The 26,905-nt window shown below is 42.5% G+C and overlaps 2 protein-coding genes and 2 long non-coding RNA genes across 5 annotated transcripts in view; 2 read left to right on the top strand and 2 right to left on the bottom strand.

The window, feature by feature from the left end:
- The first annotated feature begins 106 nt into the window (after positions 1 to 106).
- On the top strand, positions 107 to 21,315 carry LOC134669509 (E3 ubiquitin-protein ligase ariadne-1). 2 transcript variants are annotated; one of them, XM_063527100.1, is made up of 10 exons: positions 107 to 472; positions 9,805 to 9,957; positions 10,384 to 10,452; positions 12,711 to 12,797; positions 13,179 to 13,307; positions 14,071 to 14,241; positions 15,037 to 15,233; positions 15,699 to 15,888; positions 17,460 to 17,686; positions 18,416 to 21,315. In XM_063527100.1, exons 1-10 carry the CDS (start codon positions 269 to 271, stop codon positions 18,495 to 18,497), a joined length of 1,509 nt encoding a protein of 502 aa, XP_063383170.1. In that variant the 5' UTR covers positions 107 to 268; the 3' UTR covers positions 18,498 to 21,315. The 2 variants fall into 2 exon arrangements, with proteins under 2 accessions (XP_063383170.1, XP_063383169.1); XM_063527099.1 differs by having other exon boundaries at positions 10,372 to 10,452.
- On the bottom strand, positions 6,612 to 7,887 carry LOC134669510 (uncharacterized). The gene is made up of 2 exons (XR_010098912.1): positions 7,195 to 7,887; positions 6,612 to 6,971 (listed from the first exon to the last, which is right to left on the bottom strand). It is a non-coding gene; the product is annotated as an uncharacterized LOC134669510 (long non-coding RNA).
- A 565-nt stretch (positions 21,316 to 21,880) lies between the features above and the next one.
- Positions 21,881 to 23,484, top strand: LOC134669511 (uncharacterized). Its single transcript, XR_010098913.1, has 2 exons — positions 21,881 to 22,075; positions 23,284 to 23,484. It is a non-coding gene; the product is annotated as an uncharacterized LOC134669511 (long non-coding RNA).
- An 839-nt stretch (positions 23,485 to 24,323) lies between these two features.
- The window catches only part of LOC134669508 (sodium channel protein para-like), an 87,463-nt gene continuing 84,881 nt past the window's right edge, over positions 24,324 to 26,905 (bottom strand). Inside the window, 1 exon segment of the mRNA XM_063527097.1 lies at positions 24,324 to 26,904. Coding sequence (XP_063383167.1) covers positions 26,488 to 26,904 — 417 coding nt within the window. The 3' untranslated portion in view covers positions 24,324 to 26,487.

The following is a 26,905-nucleotide window of genomic DNA, read 5'->3' as shown; positions in this document are numbered from 1 at the left end:
AAGTGGTGGTAAGAGTGTCTATACATGCTTTAATCGTGTAAACACTTTTTAAATTCCCATAGACAAAATGATACAATGCAAAAAAAAGTGACGTCATAGACGAGACTAGTATTCACGTACGATACGTCAGAGGTTTTGGCAACCCGTAGGTGAACTATTTTCTTCATTGTTGACCTTTCCTAAATCTTAGGTGTAATTATTTCATCATTAGAAGTGCTTTAGCTTTACCGTTTATATCAAGTGTAGATATTTTGACAAAGCCTCAACGATGGACTCGGAAGACGATACAAAGGATGATGTGGATTCTGGGAACGAATCGAGCGGAGACGATGTCGACTTTGTAATGGACGAGACCCACAGTACTAGGGAACGACAGGTGGAGCTGGATGAATACCCGTACGAGGTGCTATCTACAGAGGAAATCGTCCAACACATGGTTGATTGCATCAAAGAAGTGAACACAGTCGTCGAGGTCAGTATGCTAGTGATAAACAATGGAGCGATTGAATGAGGTTACTCGTCCACTGGACTGCCACTAACAGGATCTTTTGTGTTCCTTATACTTTGTTGCACTTAATCTGACTATACTTCTCAGTCCATCATCTAAAGTTTTATGGTTCTAAATTTCCTTTGTCTAACAGAGAAAACTGATGGCCTATAAACCTAATTTCCTCTTATTGGTAGAAATAAATTGTTCTAGTTTTTTGGACAAGCATACAATGTTTCCCAGTGGGAAATCCCCACCAGAGATTCAGTTCATGTGTGAAGAATTTAGCTGGGGTAGGTATATGACTCATTTGTTATTCTGAGTAATCAACTTACTGATGCTTATTTTCTCTTTGGTATTTCTACTGATATTTTCATGTCTATGATATTTATTTAGGTCTTTTCCTTCATTTATTTTGAGGAGTTTTCCTGCATGAATATAACAAGCAGGATTCTGGTTTTGAATTAATGAATAAAATAATATAAATAAAGATACTAGCTTTATTTATATATTGTATATATTTTTTTTATTCAGACTTTATTTCGGACATCACAGATCCACAAATGATTAGTTAGGTACAATATTACTTATCACTATGTTAGTATTGACAAAACAACTTATATTTAACATTATTTACATTATAAATAAATTCATAAATATAAAGCAAATGTTTTGTAAATATATTCTCCACTTCAGGCAACAAAGAGTCAACACTGCAGTGCTAGGAAAGGACGCTAAGCACAAGGAATTTCATACATTGACCCGCATGTTCCTATCTCTGTTGCACATGCATCATTATATTGCTCTCCTGGTCGCGCAGTGTTATTGGCTGCTGGCACAAGACAGCAATATAATTAAGTGCATGCAATAGTGATAGGAACAGGCAGGTCACTGTATGAAACACATTAAAACATGCCTAGAGAAATGCAAAGTTGATTTTTCAAAATAAAGATTTTAAATAGAGTGGTAACCTTTTTGTAGGCCTCTGGGCGGCTAGAGGATGAAATAAACTTGACCTAAATAAGATATTAAAAAGAAGCATCTCAATCTATATACTTACTGGGAGACTGCTCTATTTACTGTAAATATTGTTAAAATACAATCAATATTCTTCACATTCACAAACAATGTAATAATGATATCCATAAGCCCGGTCCACACAGAGCGAGCATACGCAATTTCCTCGCGCACAAAACGGCCAGTTTAGACGTGCCTCGGCCATGAGCACACACACACGCGCAGGGCACGTCTACACTGGAGGTGTTGTGCGCGAGGAAATTGCCTCGCGCGCATGCTTGCTCTGTGTGGACCTGACTAATGAATATTTATATATATAAATTGGATAAACTAAGAATTACTAATCTATATCCAGGGTCCAACTGTAGTTTGACCCTGGAAAATGTCTATTGAATCTTGTACAGTCAGCGTCCAAATAGTTTGGTACACCATACAAATCATGTGGTGTACCGAACTACATATTTGAATACTTTGGATGCTACCTACTACATATATGACGCTGACTGTACCTGAAACTGAGGTACCTACCGTAAACTGAGGTAACTTTAGTCCACAACTTACAACTATGGTCCAAATTCAATGTTCTATAGTTGTATAGTAGGATTATAGTTACCTGAGTTTGTACCCATTTATTTAAATGTGTTGTTGTGTTCCTGTTGGTAAGAAGATGCAACGTGGTGTGCATGGTTACGTTTGATTTCATTAAAATTATAATTGGATTGAATGAATGTTTATATCATCTTAGGTCAATACAGATGGTTACATGCCTGGCTCATGATTTCAATAAACAAACTTAGTCTGGCAAGCTACTTCTGGCTGTAGAAAAAGGTGGCAAATTAAAAAATGTAGACGTGAAGGGTTCCATAGAAAATTTGAATTTCGCGCCTACAGTTGAAAATACTCACAAAGTGGGATTGCCAGTTTACCAGTTTGACTTAAAGATTTTTTTTCTGTATCACCAAGAGTTTCCTTCTTCCTTGCGTTATCCCAGCATTTGCCATGGCTCATGCGAGCCTGGGGTCCTCTTGACAACTACTCCCAGGTTTTGATGTAGATGTAGATGTAGATGTAGTGTAGGGACGCCTGGCCGGAAGCAGGCGGGCTGTCGATCGCGTGCCGCGTTCATTCAGCCCGATTCCCTGGAGTCGGAGCTTCAGGTTACTGTCCCGGCGGCATTCCCTCACCATTCTCCTCAAATCTTCTTGTTTTCCTGCAGAACAGAAGGACATCTTTGAGTTCGACGTCCTTTAGTTCGTTCTCTTTTAGTGTGTCTTTGCCGAATGTATTATATCGCGGTGCCGCATACATAATACATTCCGCTAGTAGGTGTAAGCTAGTCTCCTCCTTACCACAGTGTGGACAGGAGGCATCTCTGCTTATCTCCATTATCTTAAGGTGTCTATTGAGAGTGTTATGACCTGTAATGATACCTGTCAGAAGTCTCAGACTGCTCTTACCTAGTTTCAGAAGATACCTGGTTCTCCTGTGATCTATGCCTTTGATCATCATCTTCGACTGTCTACATCCAGTTTCTTCTTCCCATTCTCTTTGTGCTTCCATCTCTTTTACCTTCTCTATGACTCCCTTCGTGACGTCCGCTGACATAGGTAGAGCCGGTTCCGGACCAATGTGTTCCGTTTCCGCCCCCATCCTTGCCATCTCGTCCGCTTTCTCGTTACCCGTCACTCCTTGGTGTCCTGGTACCCATGCCACCGTGACGCTTCTTCGTTTGCCTATCGAGTTGAGCTCCTCCCGACATTCTCTCACAAGGGAGGAGGTAACCGATGTTTTCTTTAGTGCCTTCAGTGCTGCTTGGCTATCTAATACAGTCATTATATGTTTTCAGACAAACAAATTAATATAGTTTTCAAACCTGTGTGACGTGATACGTCTAGGTGTACTGTTTAAAATGCACCACTCTCCCCCCCCTCCACCTGACGCTCGACCCCCCCCCCCCACCTTGATATGTGTCCCCGTTGGTAGTTTTTTGGCATTCTCACGAAAACTATAATAGATATCAAAAAAGTGTCAAGGACAGAATTAATCCTCATTAAATTTAGAACAAAAATGGTCTTATGTGTTTTATTATAAGTTGGACGGTATTCAAGCTATAAGTACTTGTATAACCTTAAAATAACAAAATAACCATACTAGTATGACGAAATGCAGAATATCTTCAAAACGGCTAGACCGATTTTAATAAAATATACCTAAAAAATCACCGCAGTGAAGCCAGCTATCAAACAAAAGAAACTACATCAAAATCGGTTCATCCGTTTCGGCGTTACGAAGTCACAGGTAAACACAGAAATACAAATTTTTTTCAACTGCACCCAATAATTTTGTAAACCTATTAATTTTGATCAATTATTTTAATGGGATCATGTCCCTTGAAGTTTTAGCTTTACGAAAAGTTAAAAAACATGGAAAACGGCCCAGTATTTTTCAAATTATCGGCATTTTCCCGATTTGTGAGTGGTTTCGTGTTATCACGCGCACGAGTTGCCCTTGACCCCTATAAAACGGGGGGTAGGGGAGAGGTTGTTATCAGTCACTTATCAGAAGTTGACCGGTACACATATCCGCATATTTTCCCGTAAAGAAGACCTGTGAAAAATGGAAACCACTGAAGCTGAAGTCCGCCAAGTCGTCCAGTTCAGCTCCTGCAAGAGGGGCGTAGCCAACGTTCCGTAGCTGCCACGCTGAATTTAAGTCAATCTACAGTTTGCAGAGTTTACCAGAGGTTCCAACGGACTGGATCCTTTACTTCAAGACCAAGAAGCGGCCGCAAAAAGTGTACATCAGAGAGGGACGACCGCTTCATTGTCACAACATCTCTCCGAGATCGACACCTGACAAGGGTTGCCATTCAGCAGCGTCTGCGTGAGATACGAGGAGTGGCTGCCAGTGAGTGGACAATAAGAAGAAGACTTAAGAAAGCGAACTTGACACCCAGGAGGCCTGCAACGGGGCCCAGATTGCTGGCGCGACACCGTACAGCCCGAAGAGAGTTTGCAGAAAATCATATGGACTGGACCATTGAGCAATGGATGAGCCATAGGCGACCCTTTCGGAGAAGCAACATTGGGCGAACCGTTCTTCTGGCCTTCTGTAGACTCTTCCTCTTCGGTCACATCCATTCAAGCATATTCTGCACACGTCCGAGAAGAGAACTGGGGTCCATTGCTCAATGGTCCAGTCCATATGATTTTCTGCAAACTCTCTTCGGGCTGTACGGTGTCGCGCCAGCAATCTGGGCCCCGTTGCAAGCCTCCTGGGTGTCAAGTTCGCTTTCTTAAGTCTTCTTCTTATTGTCCACTCACTGGCAGCCACTCCTCGTATCTCACGCAGACGCTGCTGGATGGCAACGCTTGTCAGGTGTCGATCTCGGAGAGATGTTGTGACAATGAAGCGGTCGTCCCTCTCTGATGTACACTTTTTGCGGCCGCTTCTTGGTCTTGAAGTAAAGGATCCAGTCCGTTGGAACCTCTGGTAAACTCTGCAAACTGTAGATTGACTTAAATTCAGCGTGGCAGCTACGGAACGTTGGCTACGCCCCTCTTGCAGGAGCTGAACTGGACGACTTGGCGGACTTCAGCTTCAGTGGTTTCCATTTTTCACAGGTCTTCTTTACGGGAAAATATGCGGATATGTGTACCGGTCAACTTCTGATAAGTGACTGATAACAACCCCTCCCCTATCCCCCGTTTTATAGGGGTCAAGGGCAACTCGTGCGCGTGATAACACGAAACCACTCACAAATCGGGAAAATGCCGATAATTTGAAAAATACTGGGCCGTTTTCCATGTTTTTTAACTTTTCGTAAAGCTAAAACTTCAAGGGACATGATCCCATTAAAATAATTGATCAAAATTAATCGGTTTACAAAATTATTGGGTGCAGTTGAAAAAAATTTGTATTTTTGTGTTTACCTGTGACTTCGTAACGCCGAAACGGATGAACCGATTTTGATGTAGTTTCTTTTGTTTGATAGCTGGCTTCACTGCGGTGATTTTTTAGGTATATTTTATTAAAATCGGTCTAGCCGTTTTGAAGATATTCTGCATTTCGTCATACTAGTATGGTTATTTTGTTATTTTAAGGTTATACAAGTACTTATAGCTTGAATACCGTCCAACTTATAATAAAACACATAAGACCGTTTTTGTTCTAAATTTAATGAGGATTAATTCTGTCCTTGACACTTTTTTGATATCTATTATAGTTTTCGTGAGAATGCCAAAAAACTACCAACGGGGACACATTTCAAGGTGGGGGGGGGGGGTCGAGCGTCAGGTGGAGGGGGGGGATAGTGGTGAATTTTAAACAGTACACCTAGATGTATCACGTCACACAGGTTTGAAAACTATATTAATTTGTTTCATTTTCCCATACATTGATTACATAGAATAACTCAATTAATCGGTATATATTACAACAGCACCTTCTTGCTGCACACTCTCTTTAATTATGTGTGCACAGCGCGCTATTGCACATACCTCTGCTTGAAATACGCTAGCATACCTACCCAACGGTATTGATACCTTCTCTCCCAGTTTAGGGATTACTATGCCTGCTCCTGCTAGTTTCGTTGAGCTTCTTCTAGAGCCATCCGTAAAACAGATAGTCGTCGGGTGACTGACTTCTACCTTCCAGTTGTCTCTCTCTCCTATATGTATCCTATACTTCTTGTCAAATATCTCCTGCCTTTTTATAAGGTCGTTATTGGCCATCAGCATCTCAAATTTTGATAGCGCCTCTTTTTGTATCAGCGCGTGTCTCTTGTCCACACAGCTTCCTCTCCATTCCTTGCATGCTTTCATTCTATACCACTGTTCGGTGGCTCTTTTCTCTACCTCTATCCAGAGTGGCTTCAGGCCTAGCATTACCTCCAATGCATGTGTCGGGGTCGTTCTCATGGCCCCTGTCATCATGAGGCACGCTAATCTCTGTACTTTGGTTAGGTCTTTTTGGTATTCTTTAATACGGGCCCTGTGCCACCATATCACTGCCCCGTATAGCACCCTGGGAAGTATCACCGCCTTGTAGATTGTAATACTTTATTTTTAAACTAAGGGTCCTGAAGGGGATAAAACAAACAACCCGATAGTGGACAGGTACAATTTAATTGCCGGCCTGGTTAAGTTTACACTTTGGAGCTTAAACACTACTTAACGACTTATTGATAGTAAACTAAATTTATATTTATCTAACCGGGTTTTAATTATTGTTGGTGATACTTGGTCGATTGCGCTATTGGATAGTTAATACTAAAAGGTGAATAGTCCAAAATCGCAGTTTAGGAAAAAGTAGTGAAAGGCTTAGCTGCACTGTAGCGACAGTCGACGGCTCTCTCTCGACCAGATGGCCGGAGGTTCCAATAGCTCCGACTCTGGCGGGGCCAGCTGCACAGGTCGACTGGCACAGAATCTGGCCTACCAAAGGCCGCGCCCCTAGTAGACACCTCCTGGAAAATTCCGGGTACGGGATTAGTTCCACTGGCTCAGGTCACGCCAAGAATCTGTGGTCCGTGCCACGTGAGAGTCCGTTTCACATAGGAACAAGGGTTTCCATGCGTAACCCTTTGGGGTTATATTACAGTATAGAATTCAGCGCTACGCGGGATACTTTTATGTGGCCGCATGGCACGCCATACAATTTCTGACAAAAGTATATGAACGACGCCTTACCTGTCGGAGGAAAATCGTCTTGCCGGGGTTTATGAGTGATCGAATATCAACTCCGAAGTGCCCAGGACGCTCCTGGTTCGCCCTTTCGGGAAACGGGTTAACCTCAAGGTACACCTGAGGGCAGGCTGAAATAAACGGTTCACGTCAATAATCGCATAATCCAACAACAGATTCCGAATTTCACGGTCTTCACAAACGAATGTAAGATTACTTACCAAAGATGAGAACGTTGTCCCAATTATTTAATATAAAGCCGAGCCCGGCTAGGTCGGGGAAGAAAATCCAAGTCCCAAAATGGCCGAATCATTCTCCCTCGGTGCCTCCTCTTCGATGTTGCCAGGGTTACAATCCCAAGGCATTTAACAAAACTGACGTGAAATTCTAAATACGGAAATTAGAACAGAGCGTGGTAAACGCTGCTGGACAAGCACGGTATGATATTTTTAAGAAAGGGAAAGGAAGACTCGACAATCTATACATTCTTACCCGTTCATGGAGAATGATAATAATTATTTTGGTAAGAACTAGTTGGCGATCGAACTGGTTTCGAAGGGATTCAGACCTATCTCCCTGGCAACACGGAATCGCTGCCAACTTGACAGTCCATCGACACTATTCGAGACACAGATTTAATCGCCCGTCCGGCTTCATAGAAGTATTTTGTTATCTAAATATTTTTCCATTACAAGATCCAGTGGATCATACCTGGCTTCAGTCCCCAGTTCTTCCCCACTGCCCTTTTGCATTGACACAGTGTTCTTATGGCTTTTGCCGTCTGTTCTTTGATGTGAGTTTTGTATCTGAGTGTACTGTCTAGAGTCACTCCCAGATATTTCAGCTCGTTCACCATTTCTATTTCTATGCCTTGTATCTCTAAGGGTCTCATCTCCTTTATTCTCTTATTAGTGAATAGCACTAGCTTTGTTTTCGACGGATTGAGATCCAGTCCTCTCTCTCTACACCACCTCAGTACCTGTCTGAGGCCTTTTGCCATTATATCTCTTATGACGCTAAGAACCGTCCCTCTCACTAGTAGCACTCCGTCATCAGAGTAGGCCTGCATATACATACCCCCTCTGTTGAGCTCCTTCACCATTGAGTCAAGAAGTAGGCACCACATCAGGGGGGACAGACATCCCCCTTGTGGGAAGCCTCTTCTTGGACTAATCTTCTTTGATACTCCTCCTAGCTCCGCCGTTATGGATCTGCCTTTTAGCATTTTTCCTATCCATTTTGCTATTGTCGGTCGGATGCCCTCTCTCCTCAGGCTTTCTTCTACGGCGTCGAAAGTAGCCTTATCAAAGGCCCCCTCTACGTCGAAGAAGCAGCCTAGTGCATATTGTTTTGTGTCTAATGCTCTTTCCACCCTTACCGTTAGGTTGTGTAGGGCTGTCTCCGTTGATTTTCCTGCCATGTAAGCGTGCTGATTCCCGTGTAGGGGGCATCCGCTGCTTTCCACTTTCTCTCTTATGTGCTTATCTATTACCTTCTCTAAAGCCTTTAGCACAAACGACGACAGACTTTATGCTTCTAAATGATTTCGCCTCTTGGTACGATTTCTTCCCCGGTTTAGGCAGGAAGACCGCCCTTACCTCTCTCCATACCCTTGGAATATAGCTTAGGGCTATACTTGCCCTGTATAATTCCACCAGATTCTCCTTTATGTATCTATATCCTTTCTGCAGTAGTGCCGGTAGGATTCCGTCAGGGCCCGCAGCCTTGAAGGACGCAAAGGAGTTGATCGCCCATTCAACCCTCTCCTCCTCCACCACCTCCAATGCCGCCGCCCAGTCGGACTCCTCCTGCCCTTCCTGTTTACTTATTTCTGTCACCTCTACACAGTTCGGAAAAGGTTTTGATGTAGGCACTAGTTTTTACGAAAGTGAATGCCATCTGACCTTCCAACCCAGAGGGGAAACTAGGCCTTATTGGGATTAGTCCGGTTTCCTCACGATGTTTTCCTTCACCGAAAAGCGACTGGTAAAAATTTCAAATGATATTTCGTACATAAGTTCCGAAAAACTCATTGGTACGAGCCAGGGTTTGAACCCGCGACCTCCGGATTGAAAGTCGCACGCTCTTACCGCTAGGCCACCAGCGCTTCTGCCTGCATCACCAATAAGGACCTCTTTGAGGCACTTGTCTCACCAAGAGCGAGTAAGCGATTAACTATTGGCGATTTTCTCGCCCCAGGAAAGGAACAAAAGATTAGGATCCTATGTTAGTAAAAGAGACACATATATTAATAGTTCATCGCTGGCTGTTCACACTGCCGGCGAGAACACTCGCTCTACTAGTTTGTCGCCGCGATAAGATAAAACTAGCTCAGCGGTACTCGCTCGGCGATGCTCGCTTCGTAGTTAGATGCGAGACCAATCAGTCTGCGTGTTCGGCTACGCTGCACCGCCCGAGCGAGTGACGCGAGTAATAGCCCGTCGCACTCGAACACTCACCTATAGCCGAGCGACAAAATTATTGGAGCTAACACTCGCTTCTCGCCGCTCGCCCACTCGTTTCTAGTTTATCGTTCTACTCGCTTATCGCTCATCGTCGGCGATGGGACAAGTGTCTGAAACTCACCTGTAGTCTAATGTAGCATTCATTTTGCAGATACCAGCTACAACCACCCGCATACTGCTAAATCACTTCAAATGGGACAAAGAAAAGCTCATGGAACGTTTTTACGACGGCGACCAGGATCAATTGTTCTCCGAGGCTAGAGTCATAAATCCATTTAGAAAACCAGTTATACAGAGGCCAAAGGTATTTATTTAAATACCATACTGTACATGTTATTTTTATATGTACTTAATTTAGTTTATACTGCCATTGCGTGTGTAGGGAATAAAAAAAAAACAAGTTCAATTTGGTTAAATTCCAGCTACGTGTCCATCCATCCAGTCTAGTTAAATTAAGTTAAAATTTACATATTTATGTAACTGATGACCAAGTGATTAAAAAAAGAATAGTTGCTGACCGTTCAAGATGAAATATTTGACACAACTAGTGTTAAGGCCTGTCTCCATATTGCGCGGCAAACTATCGAACATTGGCTCGCGCGGCTGCCTCGCGAGTCAATGTTCGATAGTTTGCCGCGCAATATGGAGACAGGCCTTTAGAAGTTGTTGAGTAACAATTTGGTTATATCTTTATCGTGACTATGCAAATTTGATTTAGACCGTGTTGCAGCTGCCCAGACGGACGTCGACGTCAGGAACTGAAGAGTGTGAAATATGTTTCACAGTACTGCCAACTGCGGTAAGTTACCATATATGGCATATATACTTAGTAGAAGTATTTATTGAGGTCCCAGTCATATATAGTCTATGGGTGGGTGTAGGAGAGAGTTGGCCAAAAAGTATTCCATTACGAATAAAAAATTCGGATAACTGATTTGCCGAATCTGTTGTATAACATTTAACTTCTTTTTTTTTGTATCATTTGTGTGAGTCAATCGGTCCTCGCTAGAAATACGGGCGTCTGGTTGCTCTTTTTCGGATAGAAGCTATATGTGACGTGTCTAGTAGGTGCATATTACTGAAACATGTAGGTGTAATGAGTATTTTATTAAAACATGTAGGTGTAATGAGTATTTCAACATTCTCTATATTTTCCACTAGGTGCGCTAGGCTGAGGTGAATTGATAAATATTTCTTTTGAATGTTGTATTTATTTTAAACTATGGGGAAGAAACAAATGATCATTATTTACACCGTATTGCGGGAAAACCACTAAGCTTTTAACTGACACTAACCATGTCGTGTATATACATGACAGTGAAAATTTTAAACTCGATCTGATGCTAGTTAGAGACATTTTAAGATGTTAAGGTGACTCTCATCACCGTTCGTCATGTATACTGTACCATCGCCCACACTGTTAACTGTACATTACTGTACATTGGTGGTCCTTATGCCTTTTGTAATAAAGTCCACTGATGCACAGTTAGGAGTGTTGCTGTTTGTACACGGCTAGTTCATTTCCCTCCTAGGCTAACTGTACCAGTATATACAGGGTGATCAATCCAAATGGGTCAGTATGGAGAAGTCAGAAACTATGAGAGATAGCAAAATCTGTTCTTAGGAACCATGGCTTCAATTTTAGATTTAATAATAATGGCATTCATATTTTTTTTTAATCTATCATACATAACCGGGATTCGAACATGGTCAATATTCTTGTTGTTTGTTTGTATGGCAACTTTTAAACGATGCGTGATAGGTGGGGGGTGCTCGACCAAATATCATAGAGGGCCCCGAGACAAAACAAAGTACATAAAAAAAAAATCAAAATGGCCGACTTTTTTTTTAATTTTTTTAAGTTGGTCCGAGCGCGCTGATATTCGGCATGCGGTGAGCCTGGGGGCCCAAGATTACAATGTCAAAAAAATATTTTTGGAAAAATTCAAAATGGCGGCGGACACGGGCAAAGTAAAATTTTCAAGTAGGTTAAGCGAGCCCGAAGGGCGAGCTTCATGCCGGGAGACCGAAGACCGACCCCGGTGGAAGGCCGAATGCCCTGAGCCTCCACCCCTACTCCCAAAACGTGAGGCCGAAGGCCGAACTGCGTGAATTCGGTGCTTCCAAGCGTTCTACCAAGTCAACTGTATTGATGACCGAAGCCGGCAGGCCGAATGCCCCACGGCGAAGCGTCGAGGCTTGCGAAGGCCGAAGGCCGAGCTCTGCGTAGGGCCAAAGGCCCGAAGCGTCACACGAGAGGGGGAAGTTGGAGCTTAAACACGACCCAACACTTTTCCTATTGGGAGTCGCTTTTTGGGCGTCGGGGTGGAGGCTTCGGGCCTTCGGCCTTCCACCGGGGTCGGCCTTCGGCCTCCTGGCCTGAAGCTCGCCCTTCAGGCTCGCTTAACCTACTTGGAAATTTGTCTTTGCCCGTGTCCGCCGCCATTTAAGATTTTTCCAAAAATATTTTTTGACATTGTAATCTTGGGCCTTCAGGCTCGCCGCATGCCAATTCTCAGCGCGCTCGGACCAACTTGAAAAAAATTAAAAAAAAAGTCGGCCATTTTGATTTTTTTATGTACTTTGTTTTGTCTCGGGGCCCTCTATGATATTTGGTCGAGCACCCCCCACCTATCACGCATCGTTTAAAAGTTTCCATACAAACAAACAACAAGAATATTGACCATGTTCGAATCCCGGTTATGTATGATAGATTTTAAAAAAAATTGAATGCCATTATTATTAAATCTAAAATCGGAGCCATGGTTCCTAAGAACAGATTTCGCTATCTCTTATAGTTTCTGACTTCTCCATACTGACCCATTTAGATTGATCACCCTGTATATGTATGTATATCATCATCATCATCATCATCATATATGTGTACCAGTTGCAAGATATCACAATTTCTTCTGTACATTGAATAGGCTATTAAGGTTCATTGGTCGACAAACACTACATTAATCTTTAGATACCTACAGTGATAAGATGTTAACACCTTTGTCTTCCATGTTGTCATAATAATAATTTGCATTTCAACTCTTTGTTTATTTCCAGATGATGACGGGTCTGGAATGCGGGCATAGATTTTGTACACAATGCTGGTGCGAATACTTGACTACCAAAATAATGGAGGAAGGCTTAGTAAGTCAAATATATCGTACCTTTTAGTATTAAAATACAGTACATACAGTCAAAAGTCAATTAAGACTCGGTATAGTACTACGATTCTGCATTTCTTCGAAAAAGTGCCACTTATAATTCAAATTACTTTTTTTAACATATCGAAAGTAAATAAAATTGAACTACTTATATAGCTATTTGTATTCGACGACGTCAAGACGATGACGTCATAATTCCCTGTAATTTTGTGTCGGCCGTTTTCAATTACACAGTACCTATTCGTTGACACTGATTATCTTTCCAAATACTTGTCACATTTAAGAAAAACGAAACCGAACTGACGTCATAACATAGTCGTAAAGTATTGTTAGATCAGTTTTGTGTAATGTCTTGCCGTTGCAGGGTCAAACTATAGCGTGTGCGGCGCACGCATGCGACATATTAGTCGACGACGCGACTGTAATGCGACTGGTGCGCGACGCGCGCGTCAAGCTCAAGTATCAGCACATCATTACCAACAGCTTTGTGGAGGTAGGTATATGTATTAACATTTTTAAGGAGACTGTTCAGTTTTGTTAACAAAATCATCCCAAGATTTTAATTTATGCAATAGGCGAATCCACATAGAATAAGGTCTCGCGAGCGTATTGCCTCGTGAAACAGCTCCACGTAAAGTAATGTAAGATGTGCCTCGCCTGAGGCAACGTGTCCGTGTGTGCGTGTCTTCACCTACTATACACGCGGCAATTCTTCGCGAGGCGACTCGTTCTGTGTGGACCCGCTTAACATCTTGATGGATACTAAACGCCTAAAGGCGTAAATCTATTATTCTTTATATTGTGTCTGGCTGGAGTAGTGTCCACCATAGTGTTAATAAATTAGATCAAACGATTGCACGCAATGATGGGTAGATTATGTTCCTAAGAATATTGGACCATGTTCACCACTAAATGTACCATAATCTTGCAATAATGAGTAGAGATAAACTGAAATAAATGTCATACCTGTACTAAGAAAAAGTGACCAAGGCCTCCAGTGCCCCAGGCTGGAATCGAACCATCGTCCTCTGCAATCGAGGCAGATGCCGTAAAATAACAAACAGCAGCTGAAAATAATTTAATTTGTTCTAATACTTCTAAGGGCCACTTGCACCATTCACTAACCCGGGGTTAAAACTAGTTACCATGGTTACCAGTACAATTTGACACTGGGTCAACGGTTTAATCGGTTAACCCCGGGTTAGTGGGATGGTGCAATTGCCGCTAATAGTAATGACTGAGGATATTGTGTGTAGTGCAACCGACTGCTCCGCTGGTGCCCGTCGCCGGACTGCAGCAACGCGATCAAGGTGGCGTACGTGGAGGCGGCGCCCGTCACGTGCCGCTGCGGGCACACCTTCTGCTTCAGCTGCGGCGAGAACTGGCACGACCCCGTGCGCTGCTCGCTGCTGCGCAAGTGGATCAAGGTACTGCTCTGATACATATATACATACAACCGACTGCTCCGCTGGTGCCCGTCGCCGGACTGCAGCAACGCGATCAAGGTGGCGTACGTGGAGGCGGCGCCCGTCACGTGCCGCTGCGGGCACACCTGCTTCAGCTGCGGCGAGAACTGGCACGACCCCGTGCGCTGCTCGCTGCTGCGCAAGTGGATCAAGGTACTGCTCTGATGTTGACTTAATGGTACCAGGGGTGCTCCTTACTTCTGTCAAACTCGGCTTCGCTCGGCTCATCATTGCTCTGAGCAATTATTAGGGTTGGCACCACTTGACTTCCTTTTGCGTGCACGACGACAGATAAGATAATCACTTGAATTTTGACAATCCTAAATAGCCGAAAGGGATAGCCCCATATATTAGAAAGGGATAGTATGATTCGACCCTAAACCGCTGTCAAATTTCGGTTTTGTAGGAAGTTTCCTTGCTGTACGGCAGCTGACGGTACGTCCCCGATTTTACGATTATTCCCAGTGTCACTCCAGCTCGTCTGAACGGGTCTCAGTTCCTTCTTCATAGAGCTCCGCTCGGGACAGTTGGGACGACCAAATAACAGCAGTTTACGTCGGTAGTTAGAATGCCCGATCGATTTTCATTTGTGGGTTTTGTCCAAATTGGTCTTTGTCTACGACACTGCGCCCAAACTCCTCCGTTGCCGTGTCATGTTTCGGTCAAAAGGCGTGAACGGTACTTGGTCAAACTTATTCGAAGACATTTAACCTCAACACTCAGTCGTATATTCATAATATTAGCAATTGTCTCCAGAAATGCGACGACGACTCTGAAACATCGAACTGGATAGCGGCGAACACAAAGGAATGCCCGAAGTGCAACGTGACCATCGAAAAGGACGGCGGCTGCAACCACATGGTCTGCAAGAACCAAAACTGCAAGGCGGACTTCTGCTGGGTCTGTCTCGGGCCCTGGGAGCCCCACGGTAGCAGCTGGTACAACTGTAACAGGTATGAATGTGTCAATGTGTGTATATCCATAAGAGAAATAGGTGACGGAAAAAAGATGGCTGAATTCCGAAAGACTTGCTTTGCTCGCGCAGCGGAGAGGTCCCACCGCGGATCTTCCTCGCGTTTTTGGCACTGCTCATGCGAGCCAGAGGGCCGCTTGGTACCGCTGAATATATGGCGATTTCATAATTCTTGCTTTTCGCAGTCCACGCTGAGGCAAGCTGCAAACTATGCGATACGCTTCCTATATTTTGGCTCTACTTTTGTTTTGATTAAAGTTATATTAGTAGTGTATTCTTACTAAGTCACCCTCCTCCTAAGTCCCTATGTCCTTTTAAAAGGCCAAAATCAAATCGAATTTTAAAACTATAATGTAATAAAAGAAGATTCCAATTTCAAAACTACATAAATGATTTCGACTTAGGATATAATTATTTGTGTTAAAAACCTCTCTTAATCGTCCAGATACGACGAGGACGAGGCGAAGGCGGCCCGCGACGCGCAGGAGCGGTCGCGCGCGGCACTGCAGCGATACCTGTTCTACTGCAACCGCTACATGAACCACATGCAGTCGCTGCGCTTCGAGTCCAAGCTGTACGCCTCCGTCAAGGAGAAGATGGAGGAGATGCAGCAACACAACATGAGCTGGATCGAGGTAACTTCATACTGTATACCTGCAGCGGTACCTGTTCTACTGCAAGCGCTACATGAACCACATGCAGTCGCTGCGCTTCGAGTCCAAGCTGTACGCCTCCGTCAAGGAGAAGATGGAGGAGATGCAGTAACACAACATGAGCTGGATCGAGGTAACTTCATACTGTATACGTGCAGCGGTACCTGTTCTACTGCAACCGCTACATGAACCACATGCAGTCGCTGCGCTTCGAGTCCAAGCTGTACGCCTCCGTCAAGGAGAAGATGGAGGAGATGCAGCAACACAACATGAGCTGGATCGAGGTAACTTCATACTGTATACGTGCAGCGGTACCTGTTCTACTGCAACCGCTACATGAACCACATGCAGTCGCTGCGCTTCGAGTCCAAGGTGTACGCCTCCGTCAAGGAGAAGATGGAGGAGATGCAGCAACACAACATGAGCTGGATCGAGGTAACTTCATACTGTATACCTGCAGCGGTACCTGTTCTACTGCAACCGCTACATGAACCACATGCAGTCGCTGCGCTTCGAGTCCAAGCTGTACGCCTCCGTCAAGGAGAAGATGGAGGAGATGCAGCAACACAACATGAGCTGGATCGAGGTAACTTCATACTGTATACCTGCAGCGGTACCTGTTCTACTGCAACCACTACATGAACCACATGCAGTCGCTCCGCTTCGAGTCCAAGCTGTACGCCTCCGTCAAGGAGAAGATGGAGGAGATGCAGCAACACAACATGAGCTGGATCGAGGTAACTTACTTTATTATCAACTAGCGACCCGCTCTGGTTTCGCACGGGTTAACATTATACACCTAAACCTTCCCCAAGAATCACTATATTGACAGGTGAAAACCGCATGAAAATTCGTTCTGTAGCTTTTAGGGTTCCGTACCCAAAGGGTAAAAACGGGACCCTATTACTAAGATTCCACTGTCCGTCTGTCACCAGGCTGTATCTAATGAGCCGTGATAGATTTTCACAGATAGAAGATTGAAATTTTTACAGATGATGTATTTCTGTTGCCGCTATAACAACAAATACTAAAAAGTACGGAACCCTCGGTGGGCGAGTCCGACTTGCACATGTCCGGTTTTTGAGTTTATCGCGAACATACAAATAAACACACAAACAGACAGACGCGGCGGAGGACTTTGTTTTATAAGGTGTAGTGATCTATAAGGGTAAACTTAGGGTGGAATTACATTTATCAGTATTAAGCCGCATTTTATATATGACCCTTACGAGTATATTTTTAAACCGAGAAGTTTCAATAACTCCTCGTTGTCACCCTTTCCCGCATATTTCCGCTGTTGACATCGCAAAACCTTCTCTCTGTTTGACCTATTTTTATCTCAGGGGGAATCTAAACAGTACAAAAAAACCATACATAAGTCTCAAACAGACCATTTATTTTGTTTTGATAAGTAGGTATGCTATAAATTGTGGCATTCACGATGACGCGCAGATTTCTCAAATATAACTTTTAAAAGCATGACAATACGAGCCAAAGCACGTGTCTTCGTGAATGAAAACATCTATATTTTCATAATGAATGTTGTATTCCAGGTACAATTCCTGAAGAAGGCCGTCGACATCCTCTGCCAGTGCCGGCAGACGCTCATGTACACGTACGTGTTCGCGTACTACCTGCGCAAGAACAACCAGTCGGTGATCTTCGAGGACAACCAGCGCGACCTGGAGTCCGCCACCGAGACGCTCTCCGAGTATCTGGAGAGGGAGATCACTAGCGAGAACCTGGCCGATATCAAGCAGAAGGTCCAGGATAAATATAGGTATGCATACATACATACATACACCCAAGGCCAAAAGTATGGAAACAACGTTTTTTTCTTTAATGTCTCATGTTAGATACATGATATATCTTTGTTGTATATTTGTATCCTAAAATTTGCATTGCTACACATCAAAATATCCTAAAATACTGTCGAAAAGATAAAAAAAAGTTAGGACAAAGATGATAGTTGAGGACAGTCTTTTCAAATGGGCTTGTTTCTCTATGGACACCATACAAAAATCCTCCTCTCTATCATAGCCATAAGCCAGCATTTGAGTAATTTACTATTCAAATGTTCTATTATTAATTTTACCATATTGTTTTCAAATCTTATTTCAAATGGTATAAGGAAACCTCACGTGTATTTTTCTACAGTGAACGAAACTATGAAAAATACACCTACCACATCAGTAGATACTTTTTCATGGTTTCGTTAAACATAAATCTTCACTCTGCACTTCAAAATAGCGAGTCTATTGAACGAAAATAGCAAAATAATCAAGATTTTCTATATATGTTGCAATTTTTCTTAAAATTTGATCGAAAGAAAAAATTTTAAATAAATACACGTGAGGTTGTGTGGGGGGAGGGGAGGTAGCGAAAAACCTCACCAAATATCACCAGGGGGGAGGGGGGGTCAAAAAGTAGCCGAAACGCGTGATTTGTGCACAACCCCTTACAAGATTGTCCTGTGCTATGGTATGAATGATATTTGTCGTGTGTGCAGATACTGCGAGAGCCGGCGTCGCGTGCTGTTGCTGCATGTGCACGAGGGCTACGAGCAGGACTGCTGGGACTACACAGAGTAATCACCTCCCACCTCACTCCTCACACCTCACTCCTCACACCTGACATTACTCAACTAACCACATTACCACATCTGTGCTCAAAACTCACACTAAGGTCAAGGTGAGGAAGATCGTTTACAACAGCGGGCGACAACATTTTAGCAGCCAAGGGCCAAATAGTAGTTAACGAAGTTGACGCGGACCGCACTTTGTTAATATTCATGACATTATTAGACATTGTCGTTTGTCAATATTACATACAAAATAGCCAGGGAGGCTCGCGGGCCGCCTGTTGTCGACCGCTGGTTTATAAGACCGTCTAAAAGCTCTTTAGTCGCTTCTAACTTTTGTCTGTACAGTCGGTCAGTAGAGCAGAATGAGCCAAGCTCTTCCTTTCCGTGTCTGTGAGACTTGGGATTATGCAAATACAAGAGTTCTTGCCCTCTGTGACGGTCTACACTAAACAATATGGCGGTCTTCCTCATATCGACCTCCTAGTTATCTCTGGCCGCTTGTAACGTCCTCAAACGTGAAAGCGCGGCGCGTGAGTACTAACGTTCTTAGCACAGACGTTTGAACCTGATACTTGGTCAAATGTATGTACCCATACAGACTGCACGATTGTCCCCGTTCGATAATCACTCGTCATTTACGATTTCCGGTTATTTTGATTATTGCACTTGATTGTGAATTTTTTTTTTAAGTCGCGTACCCAAACCATTATGACAATTCATTTACTCTTATTATGTCGTTCGCCAATCATGTTTAATTTTCTATACATCTCATGATTTACGGAAGAACGCGTTGGAATTAAAAATGAATCCGTGTTGCTTGTGTTATATATTTAAATTTTATCTTTATTCTTAATCTGAATGTTTTTTCGAAATTATGTTAGACGTTTGAGCTTTTAATAAGTTTATCTGACGCGTTCACGATCAAATTGTCTTTAATACATCCACGTCTAAACCTAATAACACATTTTAAAATAAAGAGATGCAGGATCCAACACCTTGTGTTCGTTTTGAATTTATTGTATGTAAGAATTTTATTTTTCTAATAATAGTTCACCTATGTATACACTACCGGTCAAAAGTTTTAAGTTCACCCCTTGTTTTAGTACAATTGAGTACTTTTGTGCGATATTTTTTCCAGTTCGGATGTCGAAATGTGTTTCCAACTGATCCGTTATTTCCAGAGGTGTGTTTATCAGTCTGACACAATTTACAAACATTTCTAACTGTATCAACAGTACTCATTTGTACCGAAAACAAGGTGTGAACTTTAAACTTTTCACCGGTAGTATAAATTATATTAAAATATGTATAAAATAATTTATCGTATTATACGATGATTCATATACATATATCGCTGTTGAGGGACATGTTTTGCTGATGTAAGATCTCATGTAATTTACATTTTAAATGTATATTTTCACGTGGTGAAAGATATATTTACTAATACTCTCATTTGGTACTTGTATCATTAAAAACTAGTTTCTAAAGTGTATAATGGTAAACCAACACTTCTTGTACTGTCAGTAACGCCATTTCATTCAAAAGTTGTATTAACGGTAATTCATAATATTTTGTTCTAAAATTAGAAACCATTATATTTTAGTGCAGAGTTTAGAAGTTTATTTTAGTCATATTTTTATTTAGAAACGATAAATTGAATGGACTGGAATGCTAGTTTTGTAATGATGAAAACTGTCTGTAGTCCTCGAGAATTTCCTGACACTTGTTAAAATGTACACTCGATGTTCTAAAGAGCCTCAGTCGTATGGTATGTCATATACATACATAGTTGGACTGGTAAGTATAGCTTGTAGCTAGTACCAGAAACACTTGTCCAGGGAATTTTCCGTTGATTTGTTGCTACTTCAAAATCTAACTTTTATTTTTGATGTTTACTTTGACTGCGTAATAATAATTATCGTGTAAATCGTATTAGTGTAGTGTAACATTTAAAACTTCGATGATACTTATTTGATAATTGTATTATGACCTCATGTCCCTCGGGATTTAGAATAATAGCATTTTGTTACTTTATTTTAGCTTTGGCTTGATAATTTGAACTAAAAAAAAAGTAGAAAACTAGCATGAAATGGCACAATATAGAGTTGCGATGAAGATGAAACAAAAAATATATTTTACCAAAAATCCTATTTTTGTTATTAGTGTAATGTTTATGAATACGAAGGTAAGCTGTTCGATCGCAGTTTAGTTTGTTCGGCGTTATGGCCTCTCTATAACCTTACACATAACGTGCGTAGAGGTAATAGTGCTATACTATACCTACAGACACGACCGGTACTGGAATTCGCTGACTGAGGGTCGTTAAAGTAAACATAAGTCGCGGCTAAGTTAACACTAAATGTTTGCATCTCGGGATTCGCTATTTCATACAAGTTAAGAGATAAAATCTATTTTTGAAAGTCTAGTGAATTCAAGCTTTTTGTACAATAGAACTCGCGCTACATATCTGATATCTCTGTCATATATATTAAAGGATTCGTGCATAAGTCGGTTGCACTGCCAGTAAACGTCTAAAGTAAAATAATGTAAAGCTTGCGTATGAGTGTTCACATAGTGAGCGCGCGTAGAGTAGAAGGTCCTCGCTCAAACAGAGTAAGCGAACACCAGAGTAACCCCACGGTATCGCTAGAGTAGCTAAAGGACCTAGTTTCGGAACACACTTGTACATATAGACGCTATATAAATATTTATATGGTTAACTTGTAACTCACATTATGACAATGGTAATATGAGCATCGTGTGTGTGACTATGTTTAAGGACACAGTTGGTTAAGTAAGAATGAATAAAATAGTAACATCGACTAGATATGTTTGTCATTTACCTCTATCCACAATACCACACCTCATACTCCTTACTCCATCAGTACTCAACTAGGGGTCTAACGCGAACCACGTTCGACGTGTTGCTTCTCTGTCACACTTGTAAATTTGTACGTAAGTGTGTCAGGGAAGCAATACGTCGAACGTGGCTCACGGTAGGCCCTCTGAACTCTACGCTGTTGTAAACTATGCTGCTCTTAAATGTCTCCTATGGTCGTACTTTATGCCTACTTCCTACGAATAGCCAAATCTTCGTCAGAATGGTGATTTTGCCATTTCTCGAAGGGTTTAGGACTAATAATATTATGGTTTTCTTATGATAACCCACGCAAAAGATCTCGTGGATAAATTTTATTACTTAAATATTAGTATAATGCGGTTCTAGAAATGGCTAATCACAAAAGCCCTTTCCTTTCCTCACCTGTAGCGGATTTGCAGATTTTGCCGCCCTAGGCCCCAGGCACTATAGCCGACCCTTTCTCAGCACCCATAATACTGACTACATTTTGAGTTATTTTTTGGTTTTCATTAGGGAATTTTTTTGCCTCTAATATTTCGCCGTCCTAGGCCCGGGCCTACAGGGCCTTAGGGCAAATCCGCCACTGTTCCTCGCCTCTTCTAATATAAAACGTTGTTCCCTAGTACAGATGACGCCTATCTCGAGTGCATGCTTAATATTTGTTGTCGCAGGGACGCATTGGCACCGTCACCCACGAGACCAAGTAAAGCTTAGTGGAGACACTGGTGAGCTATCGTAAAACACTAGTAAACTAGTAATCAAACAGACAGTTTACAAATACAATATTGAGTAAGTTTAAAAAATAACTGATGATATTATTCAGCTGTAATTCCTAGTTTGTAGTAGTAGTAGTAGTAGTTTCACGTAGTTTCATTTAGGCCGCTTTCCCACTATGTCGTAACGACAGACAGTTCAGACAGTTGTGCGTTGTATACACCTATAGAACGGCAATGGTTGTCATGGCTTGTATATATTTTATTGACGACTACCTATCTGTCGTTACGACATAGCAGGAACGCGGACTTAGGTTATTATACTTAGCAGAAGCACAAAGAAATATATTTTTAGGGTTCCGTACCCAAAGGGTAAAATGGGACCCTATTACTAAGACTTCGCTGTCCGTCCGTCCGTCCGTCCGTCCGTCCGTCTGTCTGTCTGTCACCAGGCTGTATCTCACGAACCGTGATAGCTAGACAGTTGAAATTTTCACATATGATTATTATGATTGTGATATGATTTTTCTGTTGCCGCTATAACAACAAATACTAAAAACAGAATAAAATAAAGATTTAAGTGGGGCTCCCATACAGCAAACGTGATTTTTGACCAAAGTTAAGCAACGTCGGGAGTGGTCAGTACTTGGATGGGTGACCGTTTTCTTTTTGCATTTTTTTCCGTTTTTTTTTGCTTTATGGTACGGAACCCTTCGTGCGCGAGTCCGACTCGCACTTGCCCGGTTTTAGGGTTTGTTTGTTTTTCCCCTGGCATTAGTTAATTTGACAAGTAGTAGGTAAGTATTATGGTATACCTAGTGTTGTTGTATGTATAAGCAGATTAAGTAATAATATAAGTATTGTGTCCCCCTCCTATGTTTCGACTGTTTCGAGTCTCAAGACCTTTTTATCCGTCGAGTTAGACCATTCGGTTGAGGCGATTCCCTTGAAAGTCCCAGCAGCTGTCTACGATATTTTTTTAGTAACTATTTTCAAGAGACTGCAGAACTGCAGAAACCTACAAAATTAGTGTTTTTCAGCATCGTCGCAACTAAATGAGTTAGACGAGATATCCAGATTGAATAAAAGGACCCTGGATACTCTTGTAATCAAAGTAGGTAGGTAAATACCTACCTGAAACAATTTCTGAGCCTAAAACAATGGTGGCTTCAAACCAGGAAATAAAAAAAAACGTTTAAAATTACCATTTACTATTTCAGGCAAAAGGAGTCAAGGCGTTTGGAGTATTTTTAAATCATACAAGTGAATAAAGACTAATATGTATAATTAAATATTAGGACATATAATAGCGAGGTATTAGTTAAGAGTCCCTCACGTTTCATGAAATTCTGTATTTTTTTAATATGTGTAGGACATGGTTTATAATATAATAAATAAAAAACCTGCATAAAAATAGACAATGACGTTTGATTATGATTAAGAGCGTACATTTAAGGCGTGTGCACACTGGCTGCGTGTGCGCGACGTGCACGTGCGCGTGCGGCGTTGTAGTATACAGATCCTTATGAGGGACGGCACACCGCTTGCGTGACGTGTGCGAGTGCGGCTCCGACATTTTAGCGCACGCACACACGCACGTCACGCATACGCAAGCCGGTGTGGCTCGGCCTTTAATCCGGTTAAGAATTTGTAAATATTTTTTCATTCTTCTGGTAATGTTACATGAGCTTACATCACAATAAAGTAGCGCGGGAAAATCTAAAACAATATGAGATATCTACTAACTTACGAAAAATTTGTTTTTAAGTGTTACCTACTAGGCCGATTTTAGAAAACGAATGGAACATTCTGTATTATGTCCTGCACAGCAACATTTTTTTCTTACAAGCCTTATGAACAAACGGTGACAAGTGCCACGCGCTTTGTCTTACAAGTTTAACTTTTAAGTACTTTTAAGTATTGTCATGAAAAGGCGATATTAAATTCGTATATATTAAGAATACTATTTTAAAACTCTGAATACGCTTCCTGATTGTGCTACGCCGTAGCTCCTAAACACAACGCTACGGCGGTCGTAGCCTCTTGCGTTAATGATGGTCCATGATAGTTCGTTGATCAACCTGTTTGATGTAAATTGTACCGTTGACATGAAATTTATTGTTCTTTATTGTTTTTGCACAAGTTTATTGGTCTTTAGTTAATTTAGTTTGCGACAGTTTTAACGAAGCATCTTTAATGAACATAGCACAGAATAACTAATAGTACTACACATAGGTAGTCCAAGAATAAAACTTCAATGTAAAGCAGTCAAGTTCTATATTTCATCGTTTACTTAATTTATTTTGTACAAACTTCAACAATATATATAATAAATACTCAAGTAAACCTCTATCATTCAGCAAACTGAACTCACTTTTTTGTCATATATTTAAAGAAATAATACAATGATATCATAACTTATTGTCCTAAACTTAATTAAACACAACTTCTTTGTGCAAATATGCCTAATAGTAAAACGTTTGGTTTGACCAACACAAGAGGATGTTAAAGACCGTTCGTCGTATAAATATATAACAAGAATGAACAAAACGGGTCAAAGGAACAGAAGAACCAATTGAACGAATGAGCGGGTCTGGCGGGGCGGCGCGGGGGCGGCGGGGGAAGCGCCGGCGCCGCGCCGGCCGCCACCCACGGTACTTACATACTCTTCACGTACCAGTATTATTGCAAAATATGTGCAAAACGGTAAGCATCTCTTTTAGTTTACAATACACTGACTCTTTAAACTGCAACACGTAGATTGTCTCGCCTATCAGTTTTTCACATTTTATTAAAACGAATTGAAAACAACCGACACACAACTATTCGGTGACTTGTTCCATAATGAAAAGCGAAAACGTTCGTCGAGCACACGTTTACGTTTATTGCTTCAAGCTTATTTACGTAACGCTGCCTTATTCGCTCATTCCATACTAGATAGGTATTATGAAAAATATTTGTGACGTGCGGTTTGGGATCTACCCGGCGATAAGCTCTCAATATTTACAGATTTGTAAAAAATTGACAACTTCCAAAGTTTAATTACAAATGAATTACGATAGTTCTTCACGGTATAGTGGCCCCGCAGATTTCTGCGGCCGCGGCCACTGGCGAGCGACGGGTCGCTACAGAGGTATCATTTGAAAAACAATACATACTCAATAATATCTACCTTACTCGGTAAGGGACGTTCGATCTCTTAGGTATTATCAATATATCTTATTTGCTAGTTAAGGTGACTCTTTCAGTTAGCCGAATCGGTGGGTAGTCTGGGTTAGCGTTCTTGTTTCGTTAGTCGAAGATCGTCACAGCATTGAATGTAAATCGCGAGAGCAATACTCATGGAAGCAGTACCGGCCCGCTTGAAGTCGTCATATTTATACGGAGGGCGGGCGCGGGCGCGGCGGGCCGGGGGAAGCGGCCCGGCCGCCCGCGAGACCGCAGCTAATGTAATCCGGGGAAAGGAAATTACATTAACTAGGTACCTACATGGAAAGTGCGCGTTACATAAAATGGCTCGATTCCTATGATGCGTACTGAATTAGGACGGAAGTGAATTCTGGTACCGATTTCACAGCTGATTTGTTAAGCTTACATAGATATAACTTGCAAAAATTTGTCTAAACTCTCTTTATTTCGAGGGAACCGACGGTGTGCCGACCTCGTATAGAAAGATACAACGCAACGTCATTTCGGTACAGTAAGAAGCTTATAAACTGGAACTATTAAAACTATTACGGACAAAATTGATATGAATCGGCGTAGCCATTGCTTCTCTTAAGCGTTTATTAGATACGATTACACTAACGTCCAAACGCAACGGACGAGTCGAAGACGTTACAATGATTGTAATGATACAAGGTAATTTCGTTTAAAGTCGTTAAGTTTAAAATATTGGTGTGCTACATCAATGTGCTCGCTGCGTGGCCGGCTCGCGCTCAGGCGGCCCGCGGGCCCGCGCGAGGAGCCCCCGGCCCGCGGGCCGCCGCGCCGCTGGCTGAAGCGGAACCGAATGAAGCAACGCACTCGCGCCGCGCTGTGCGACGCCTCACTACTCTAGCACGAGTATACGGATATTGTTCGACACCATTTCGGGGAAAGAAAATGATATCTCACAATTTATTATCAAATCAACGATCTCCGTCATCTTAATTAAAAGATCGTATCGATTTAGAATTTACAGGCAGACAGTGATATTCATCGAATACAAAAATAAGCTTATAGAATTTCCTCAATATTATCCGATACCTTACATTACGTTATCAGTGACAAAAACATGCTCGCTACAACGATTCTCTTAAAAAAACAGGTTTCTCTCACATGGGCAGGTTTAACGCGACGATGTAAATAGATACGAATCGGTACAATAAAATATAATAATATATATTACACTCGCGCGAACGTCAGTCGCAAAACAAACAGTCTCAAAAGCTTCGGCCACGCGAATATAAAACACTCCACTTAACACTTCGAACGTCTCTAATCGCGCACGAATTAACGTCCCAAAAAGAAAGGGCGCGGACGCGCGGCGTGTGACGGCCGGGCGCGCGCGCGGCAGCCGCACCGCCGACTATGTACAGCGAACATCTAGCGTAAACAATAATCAGGTGCGCTTGGGCGGGCTGAGGAGCTCGGGCAGCGGTGCAGGCAGCGGCGCGTCGTCGACCAGCGCGGGCAGCAGCGCGAGCGCCAGCGCGGGTCAGACGGGCGCGGGCGGCGGCGCCGGCTCGGGCGGCCGCGGCGCCGCGCCGGCGCCCGCCAGCACCACCCGCGCCGTGCCCGCGTCCAGCAGCACGGCCGTGCCCGAGCCCGCGTCCGCCGCCTCCGAGCCGCCCGCGCCGC

Source organism: Cydia fagiglandana, chromosome 12, assembly GCF_963556715.1.
Source record: "Cydia fagiglandana chromosome 12, ilCydFagi1.1, whole genome shotgun sequence".
Lineage (NCBI taxonomy): Eukaryota > Metazoa > Arthropoda > Insecta > Lepidoptera > Tortricidae > Cydia > Cydia fagiglandana.
Note: the sequence above shows the minus strand (reverse complement) of the source record. Positions and strands in the feature narration are given on the sequence as shown.

Coding starts and splice junctions, on each gene's coding strand:
- LOC134669509 (XM_063527099.1), top strand. CDS start 269: ATGGACTCGGAAGACGATACAAAGGATGATGTGGATTCTGGGAACGAA. Junction 9,958..10,371: donor CAGTTATACAGAGGCCAAAG/GTATTTATTTAA, acceptor AATTTGATTTAG/ACCGTGTTGCAGCTGCCCAG. Junction 15,889..17,459: donor ACAACATGAGCTGGATCGAG/GTAACTTCATAC, acceptor GTTGTATTCCAG/GTACAATTCCTGAAGAAGGC.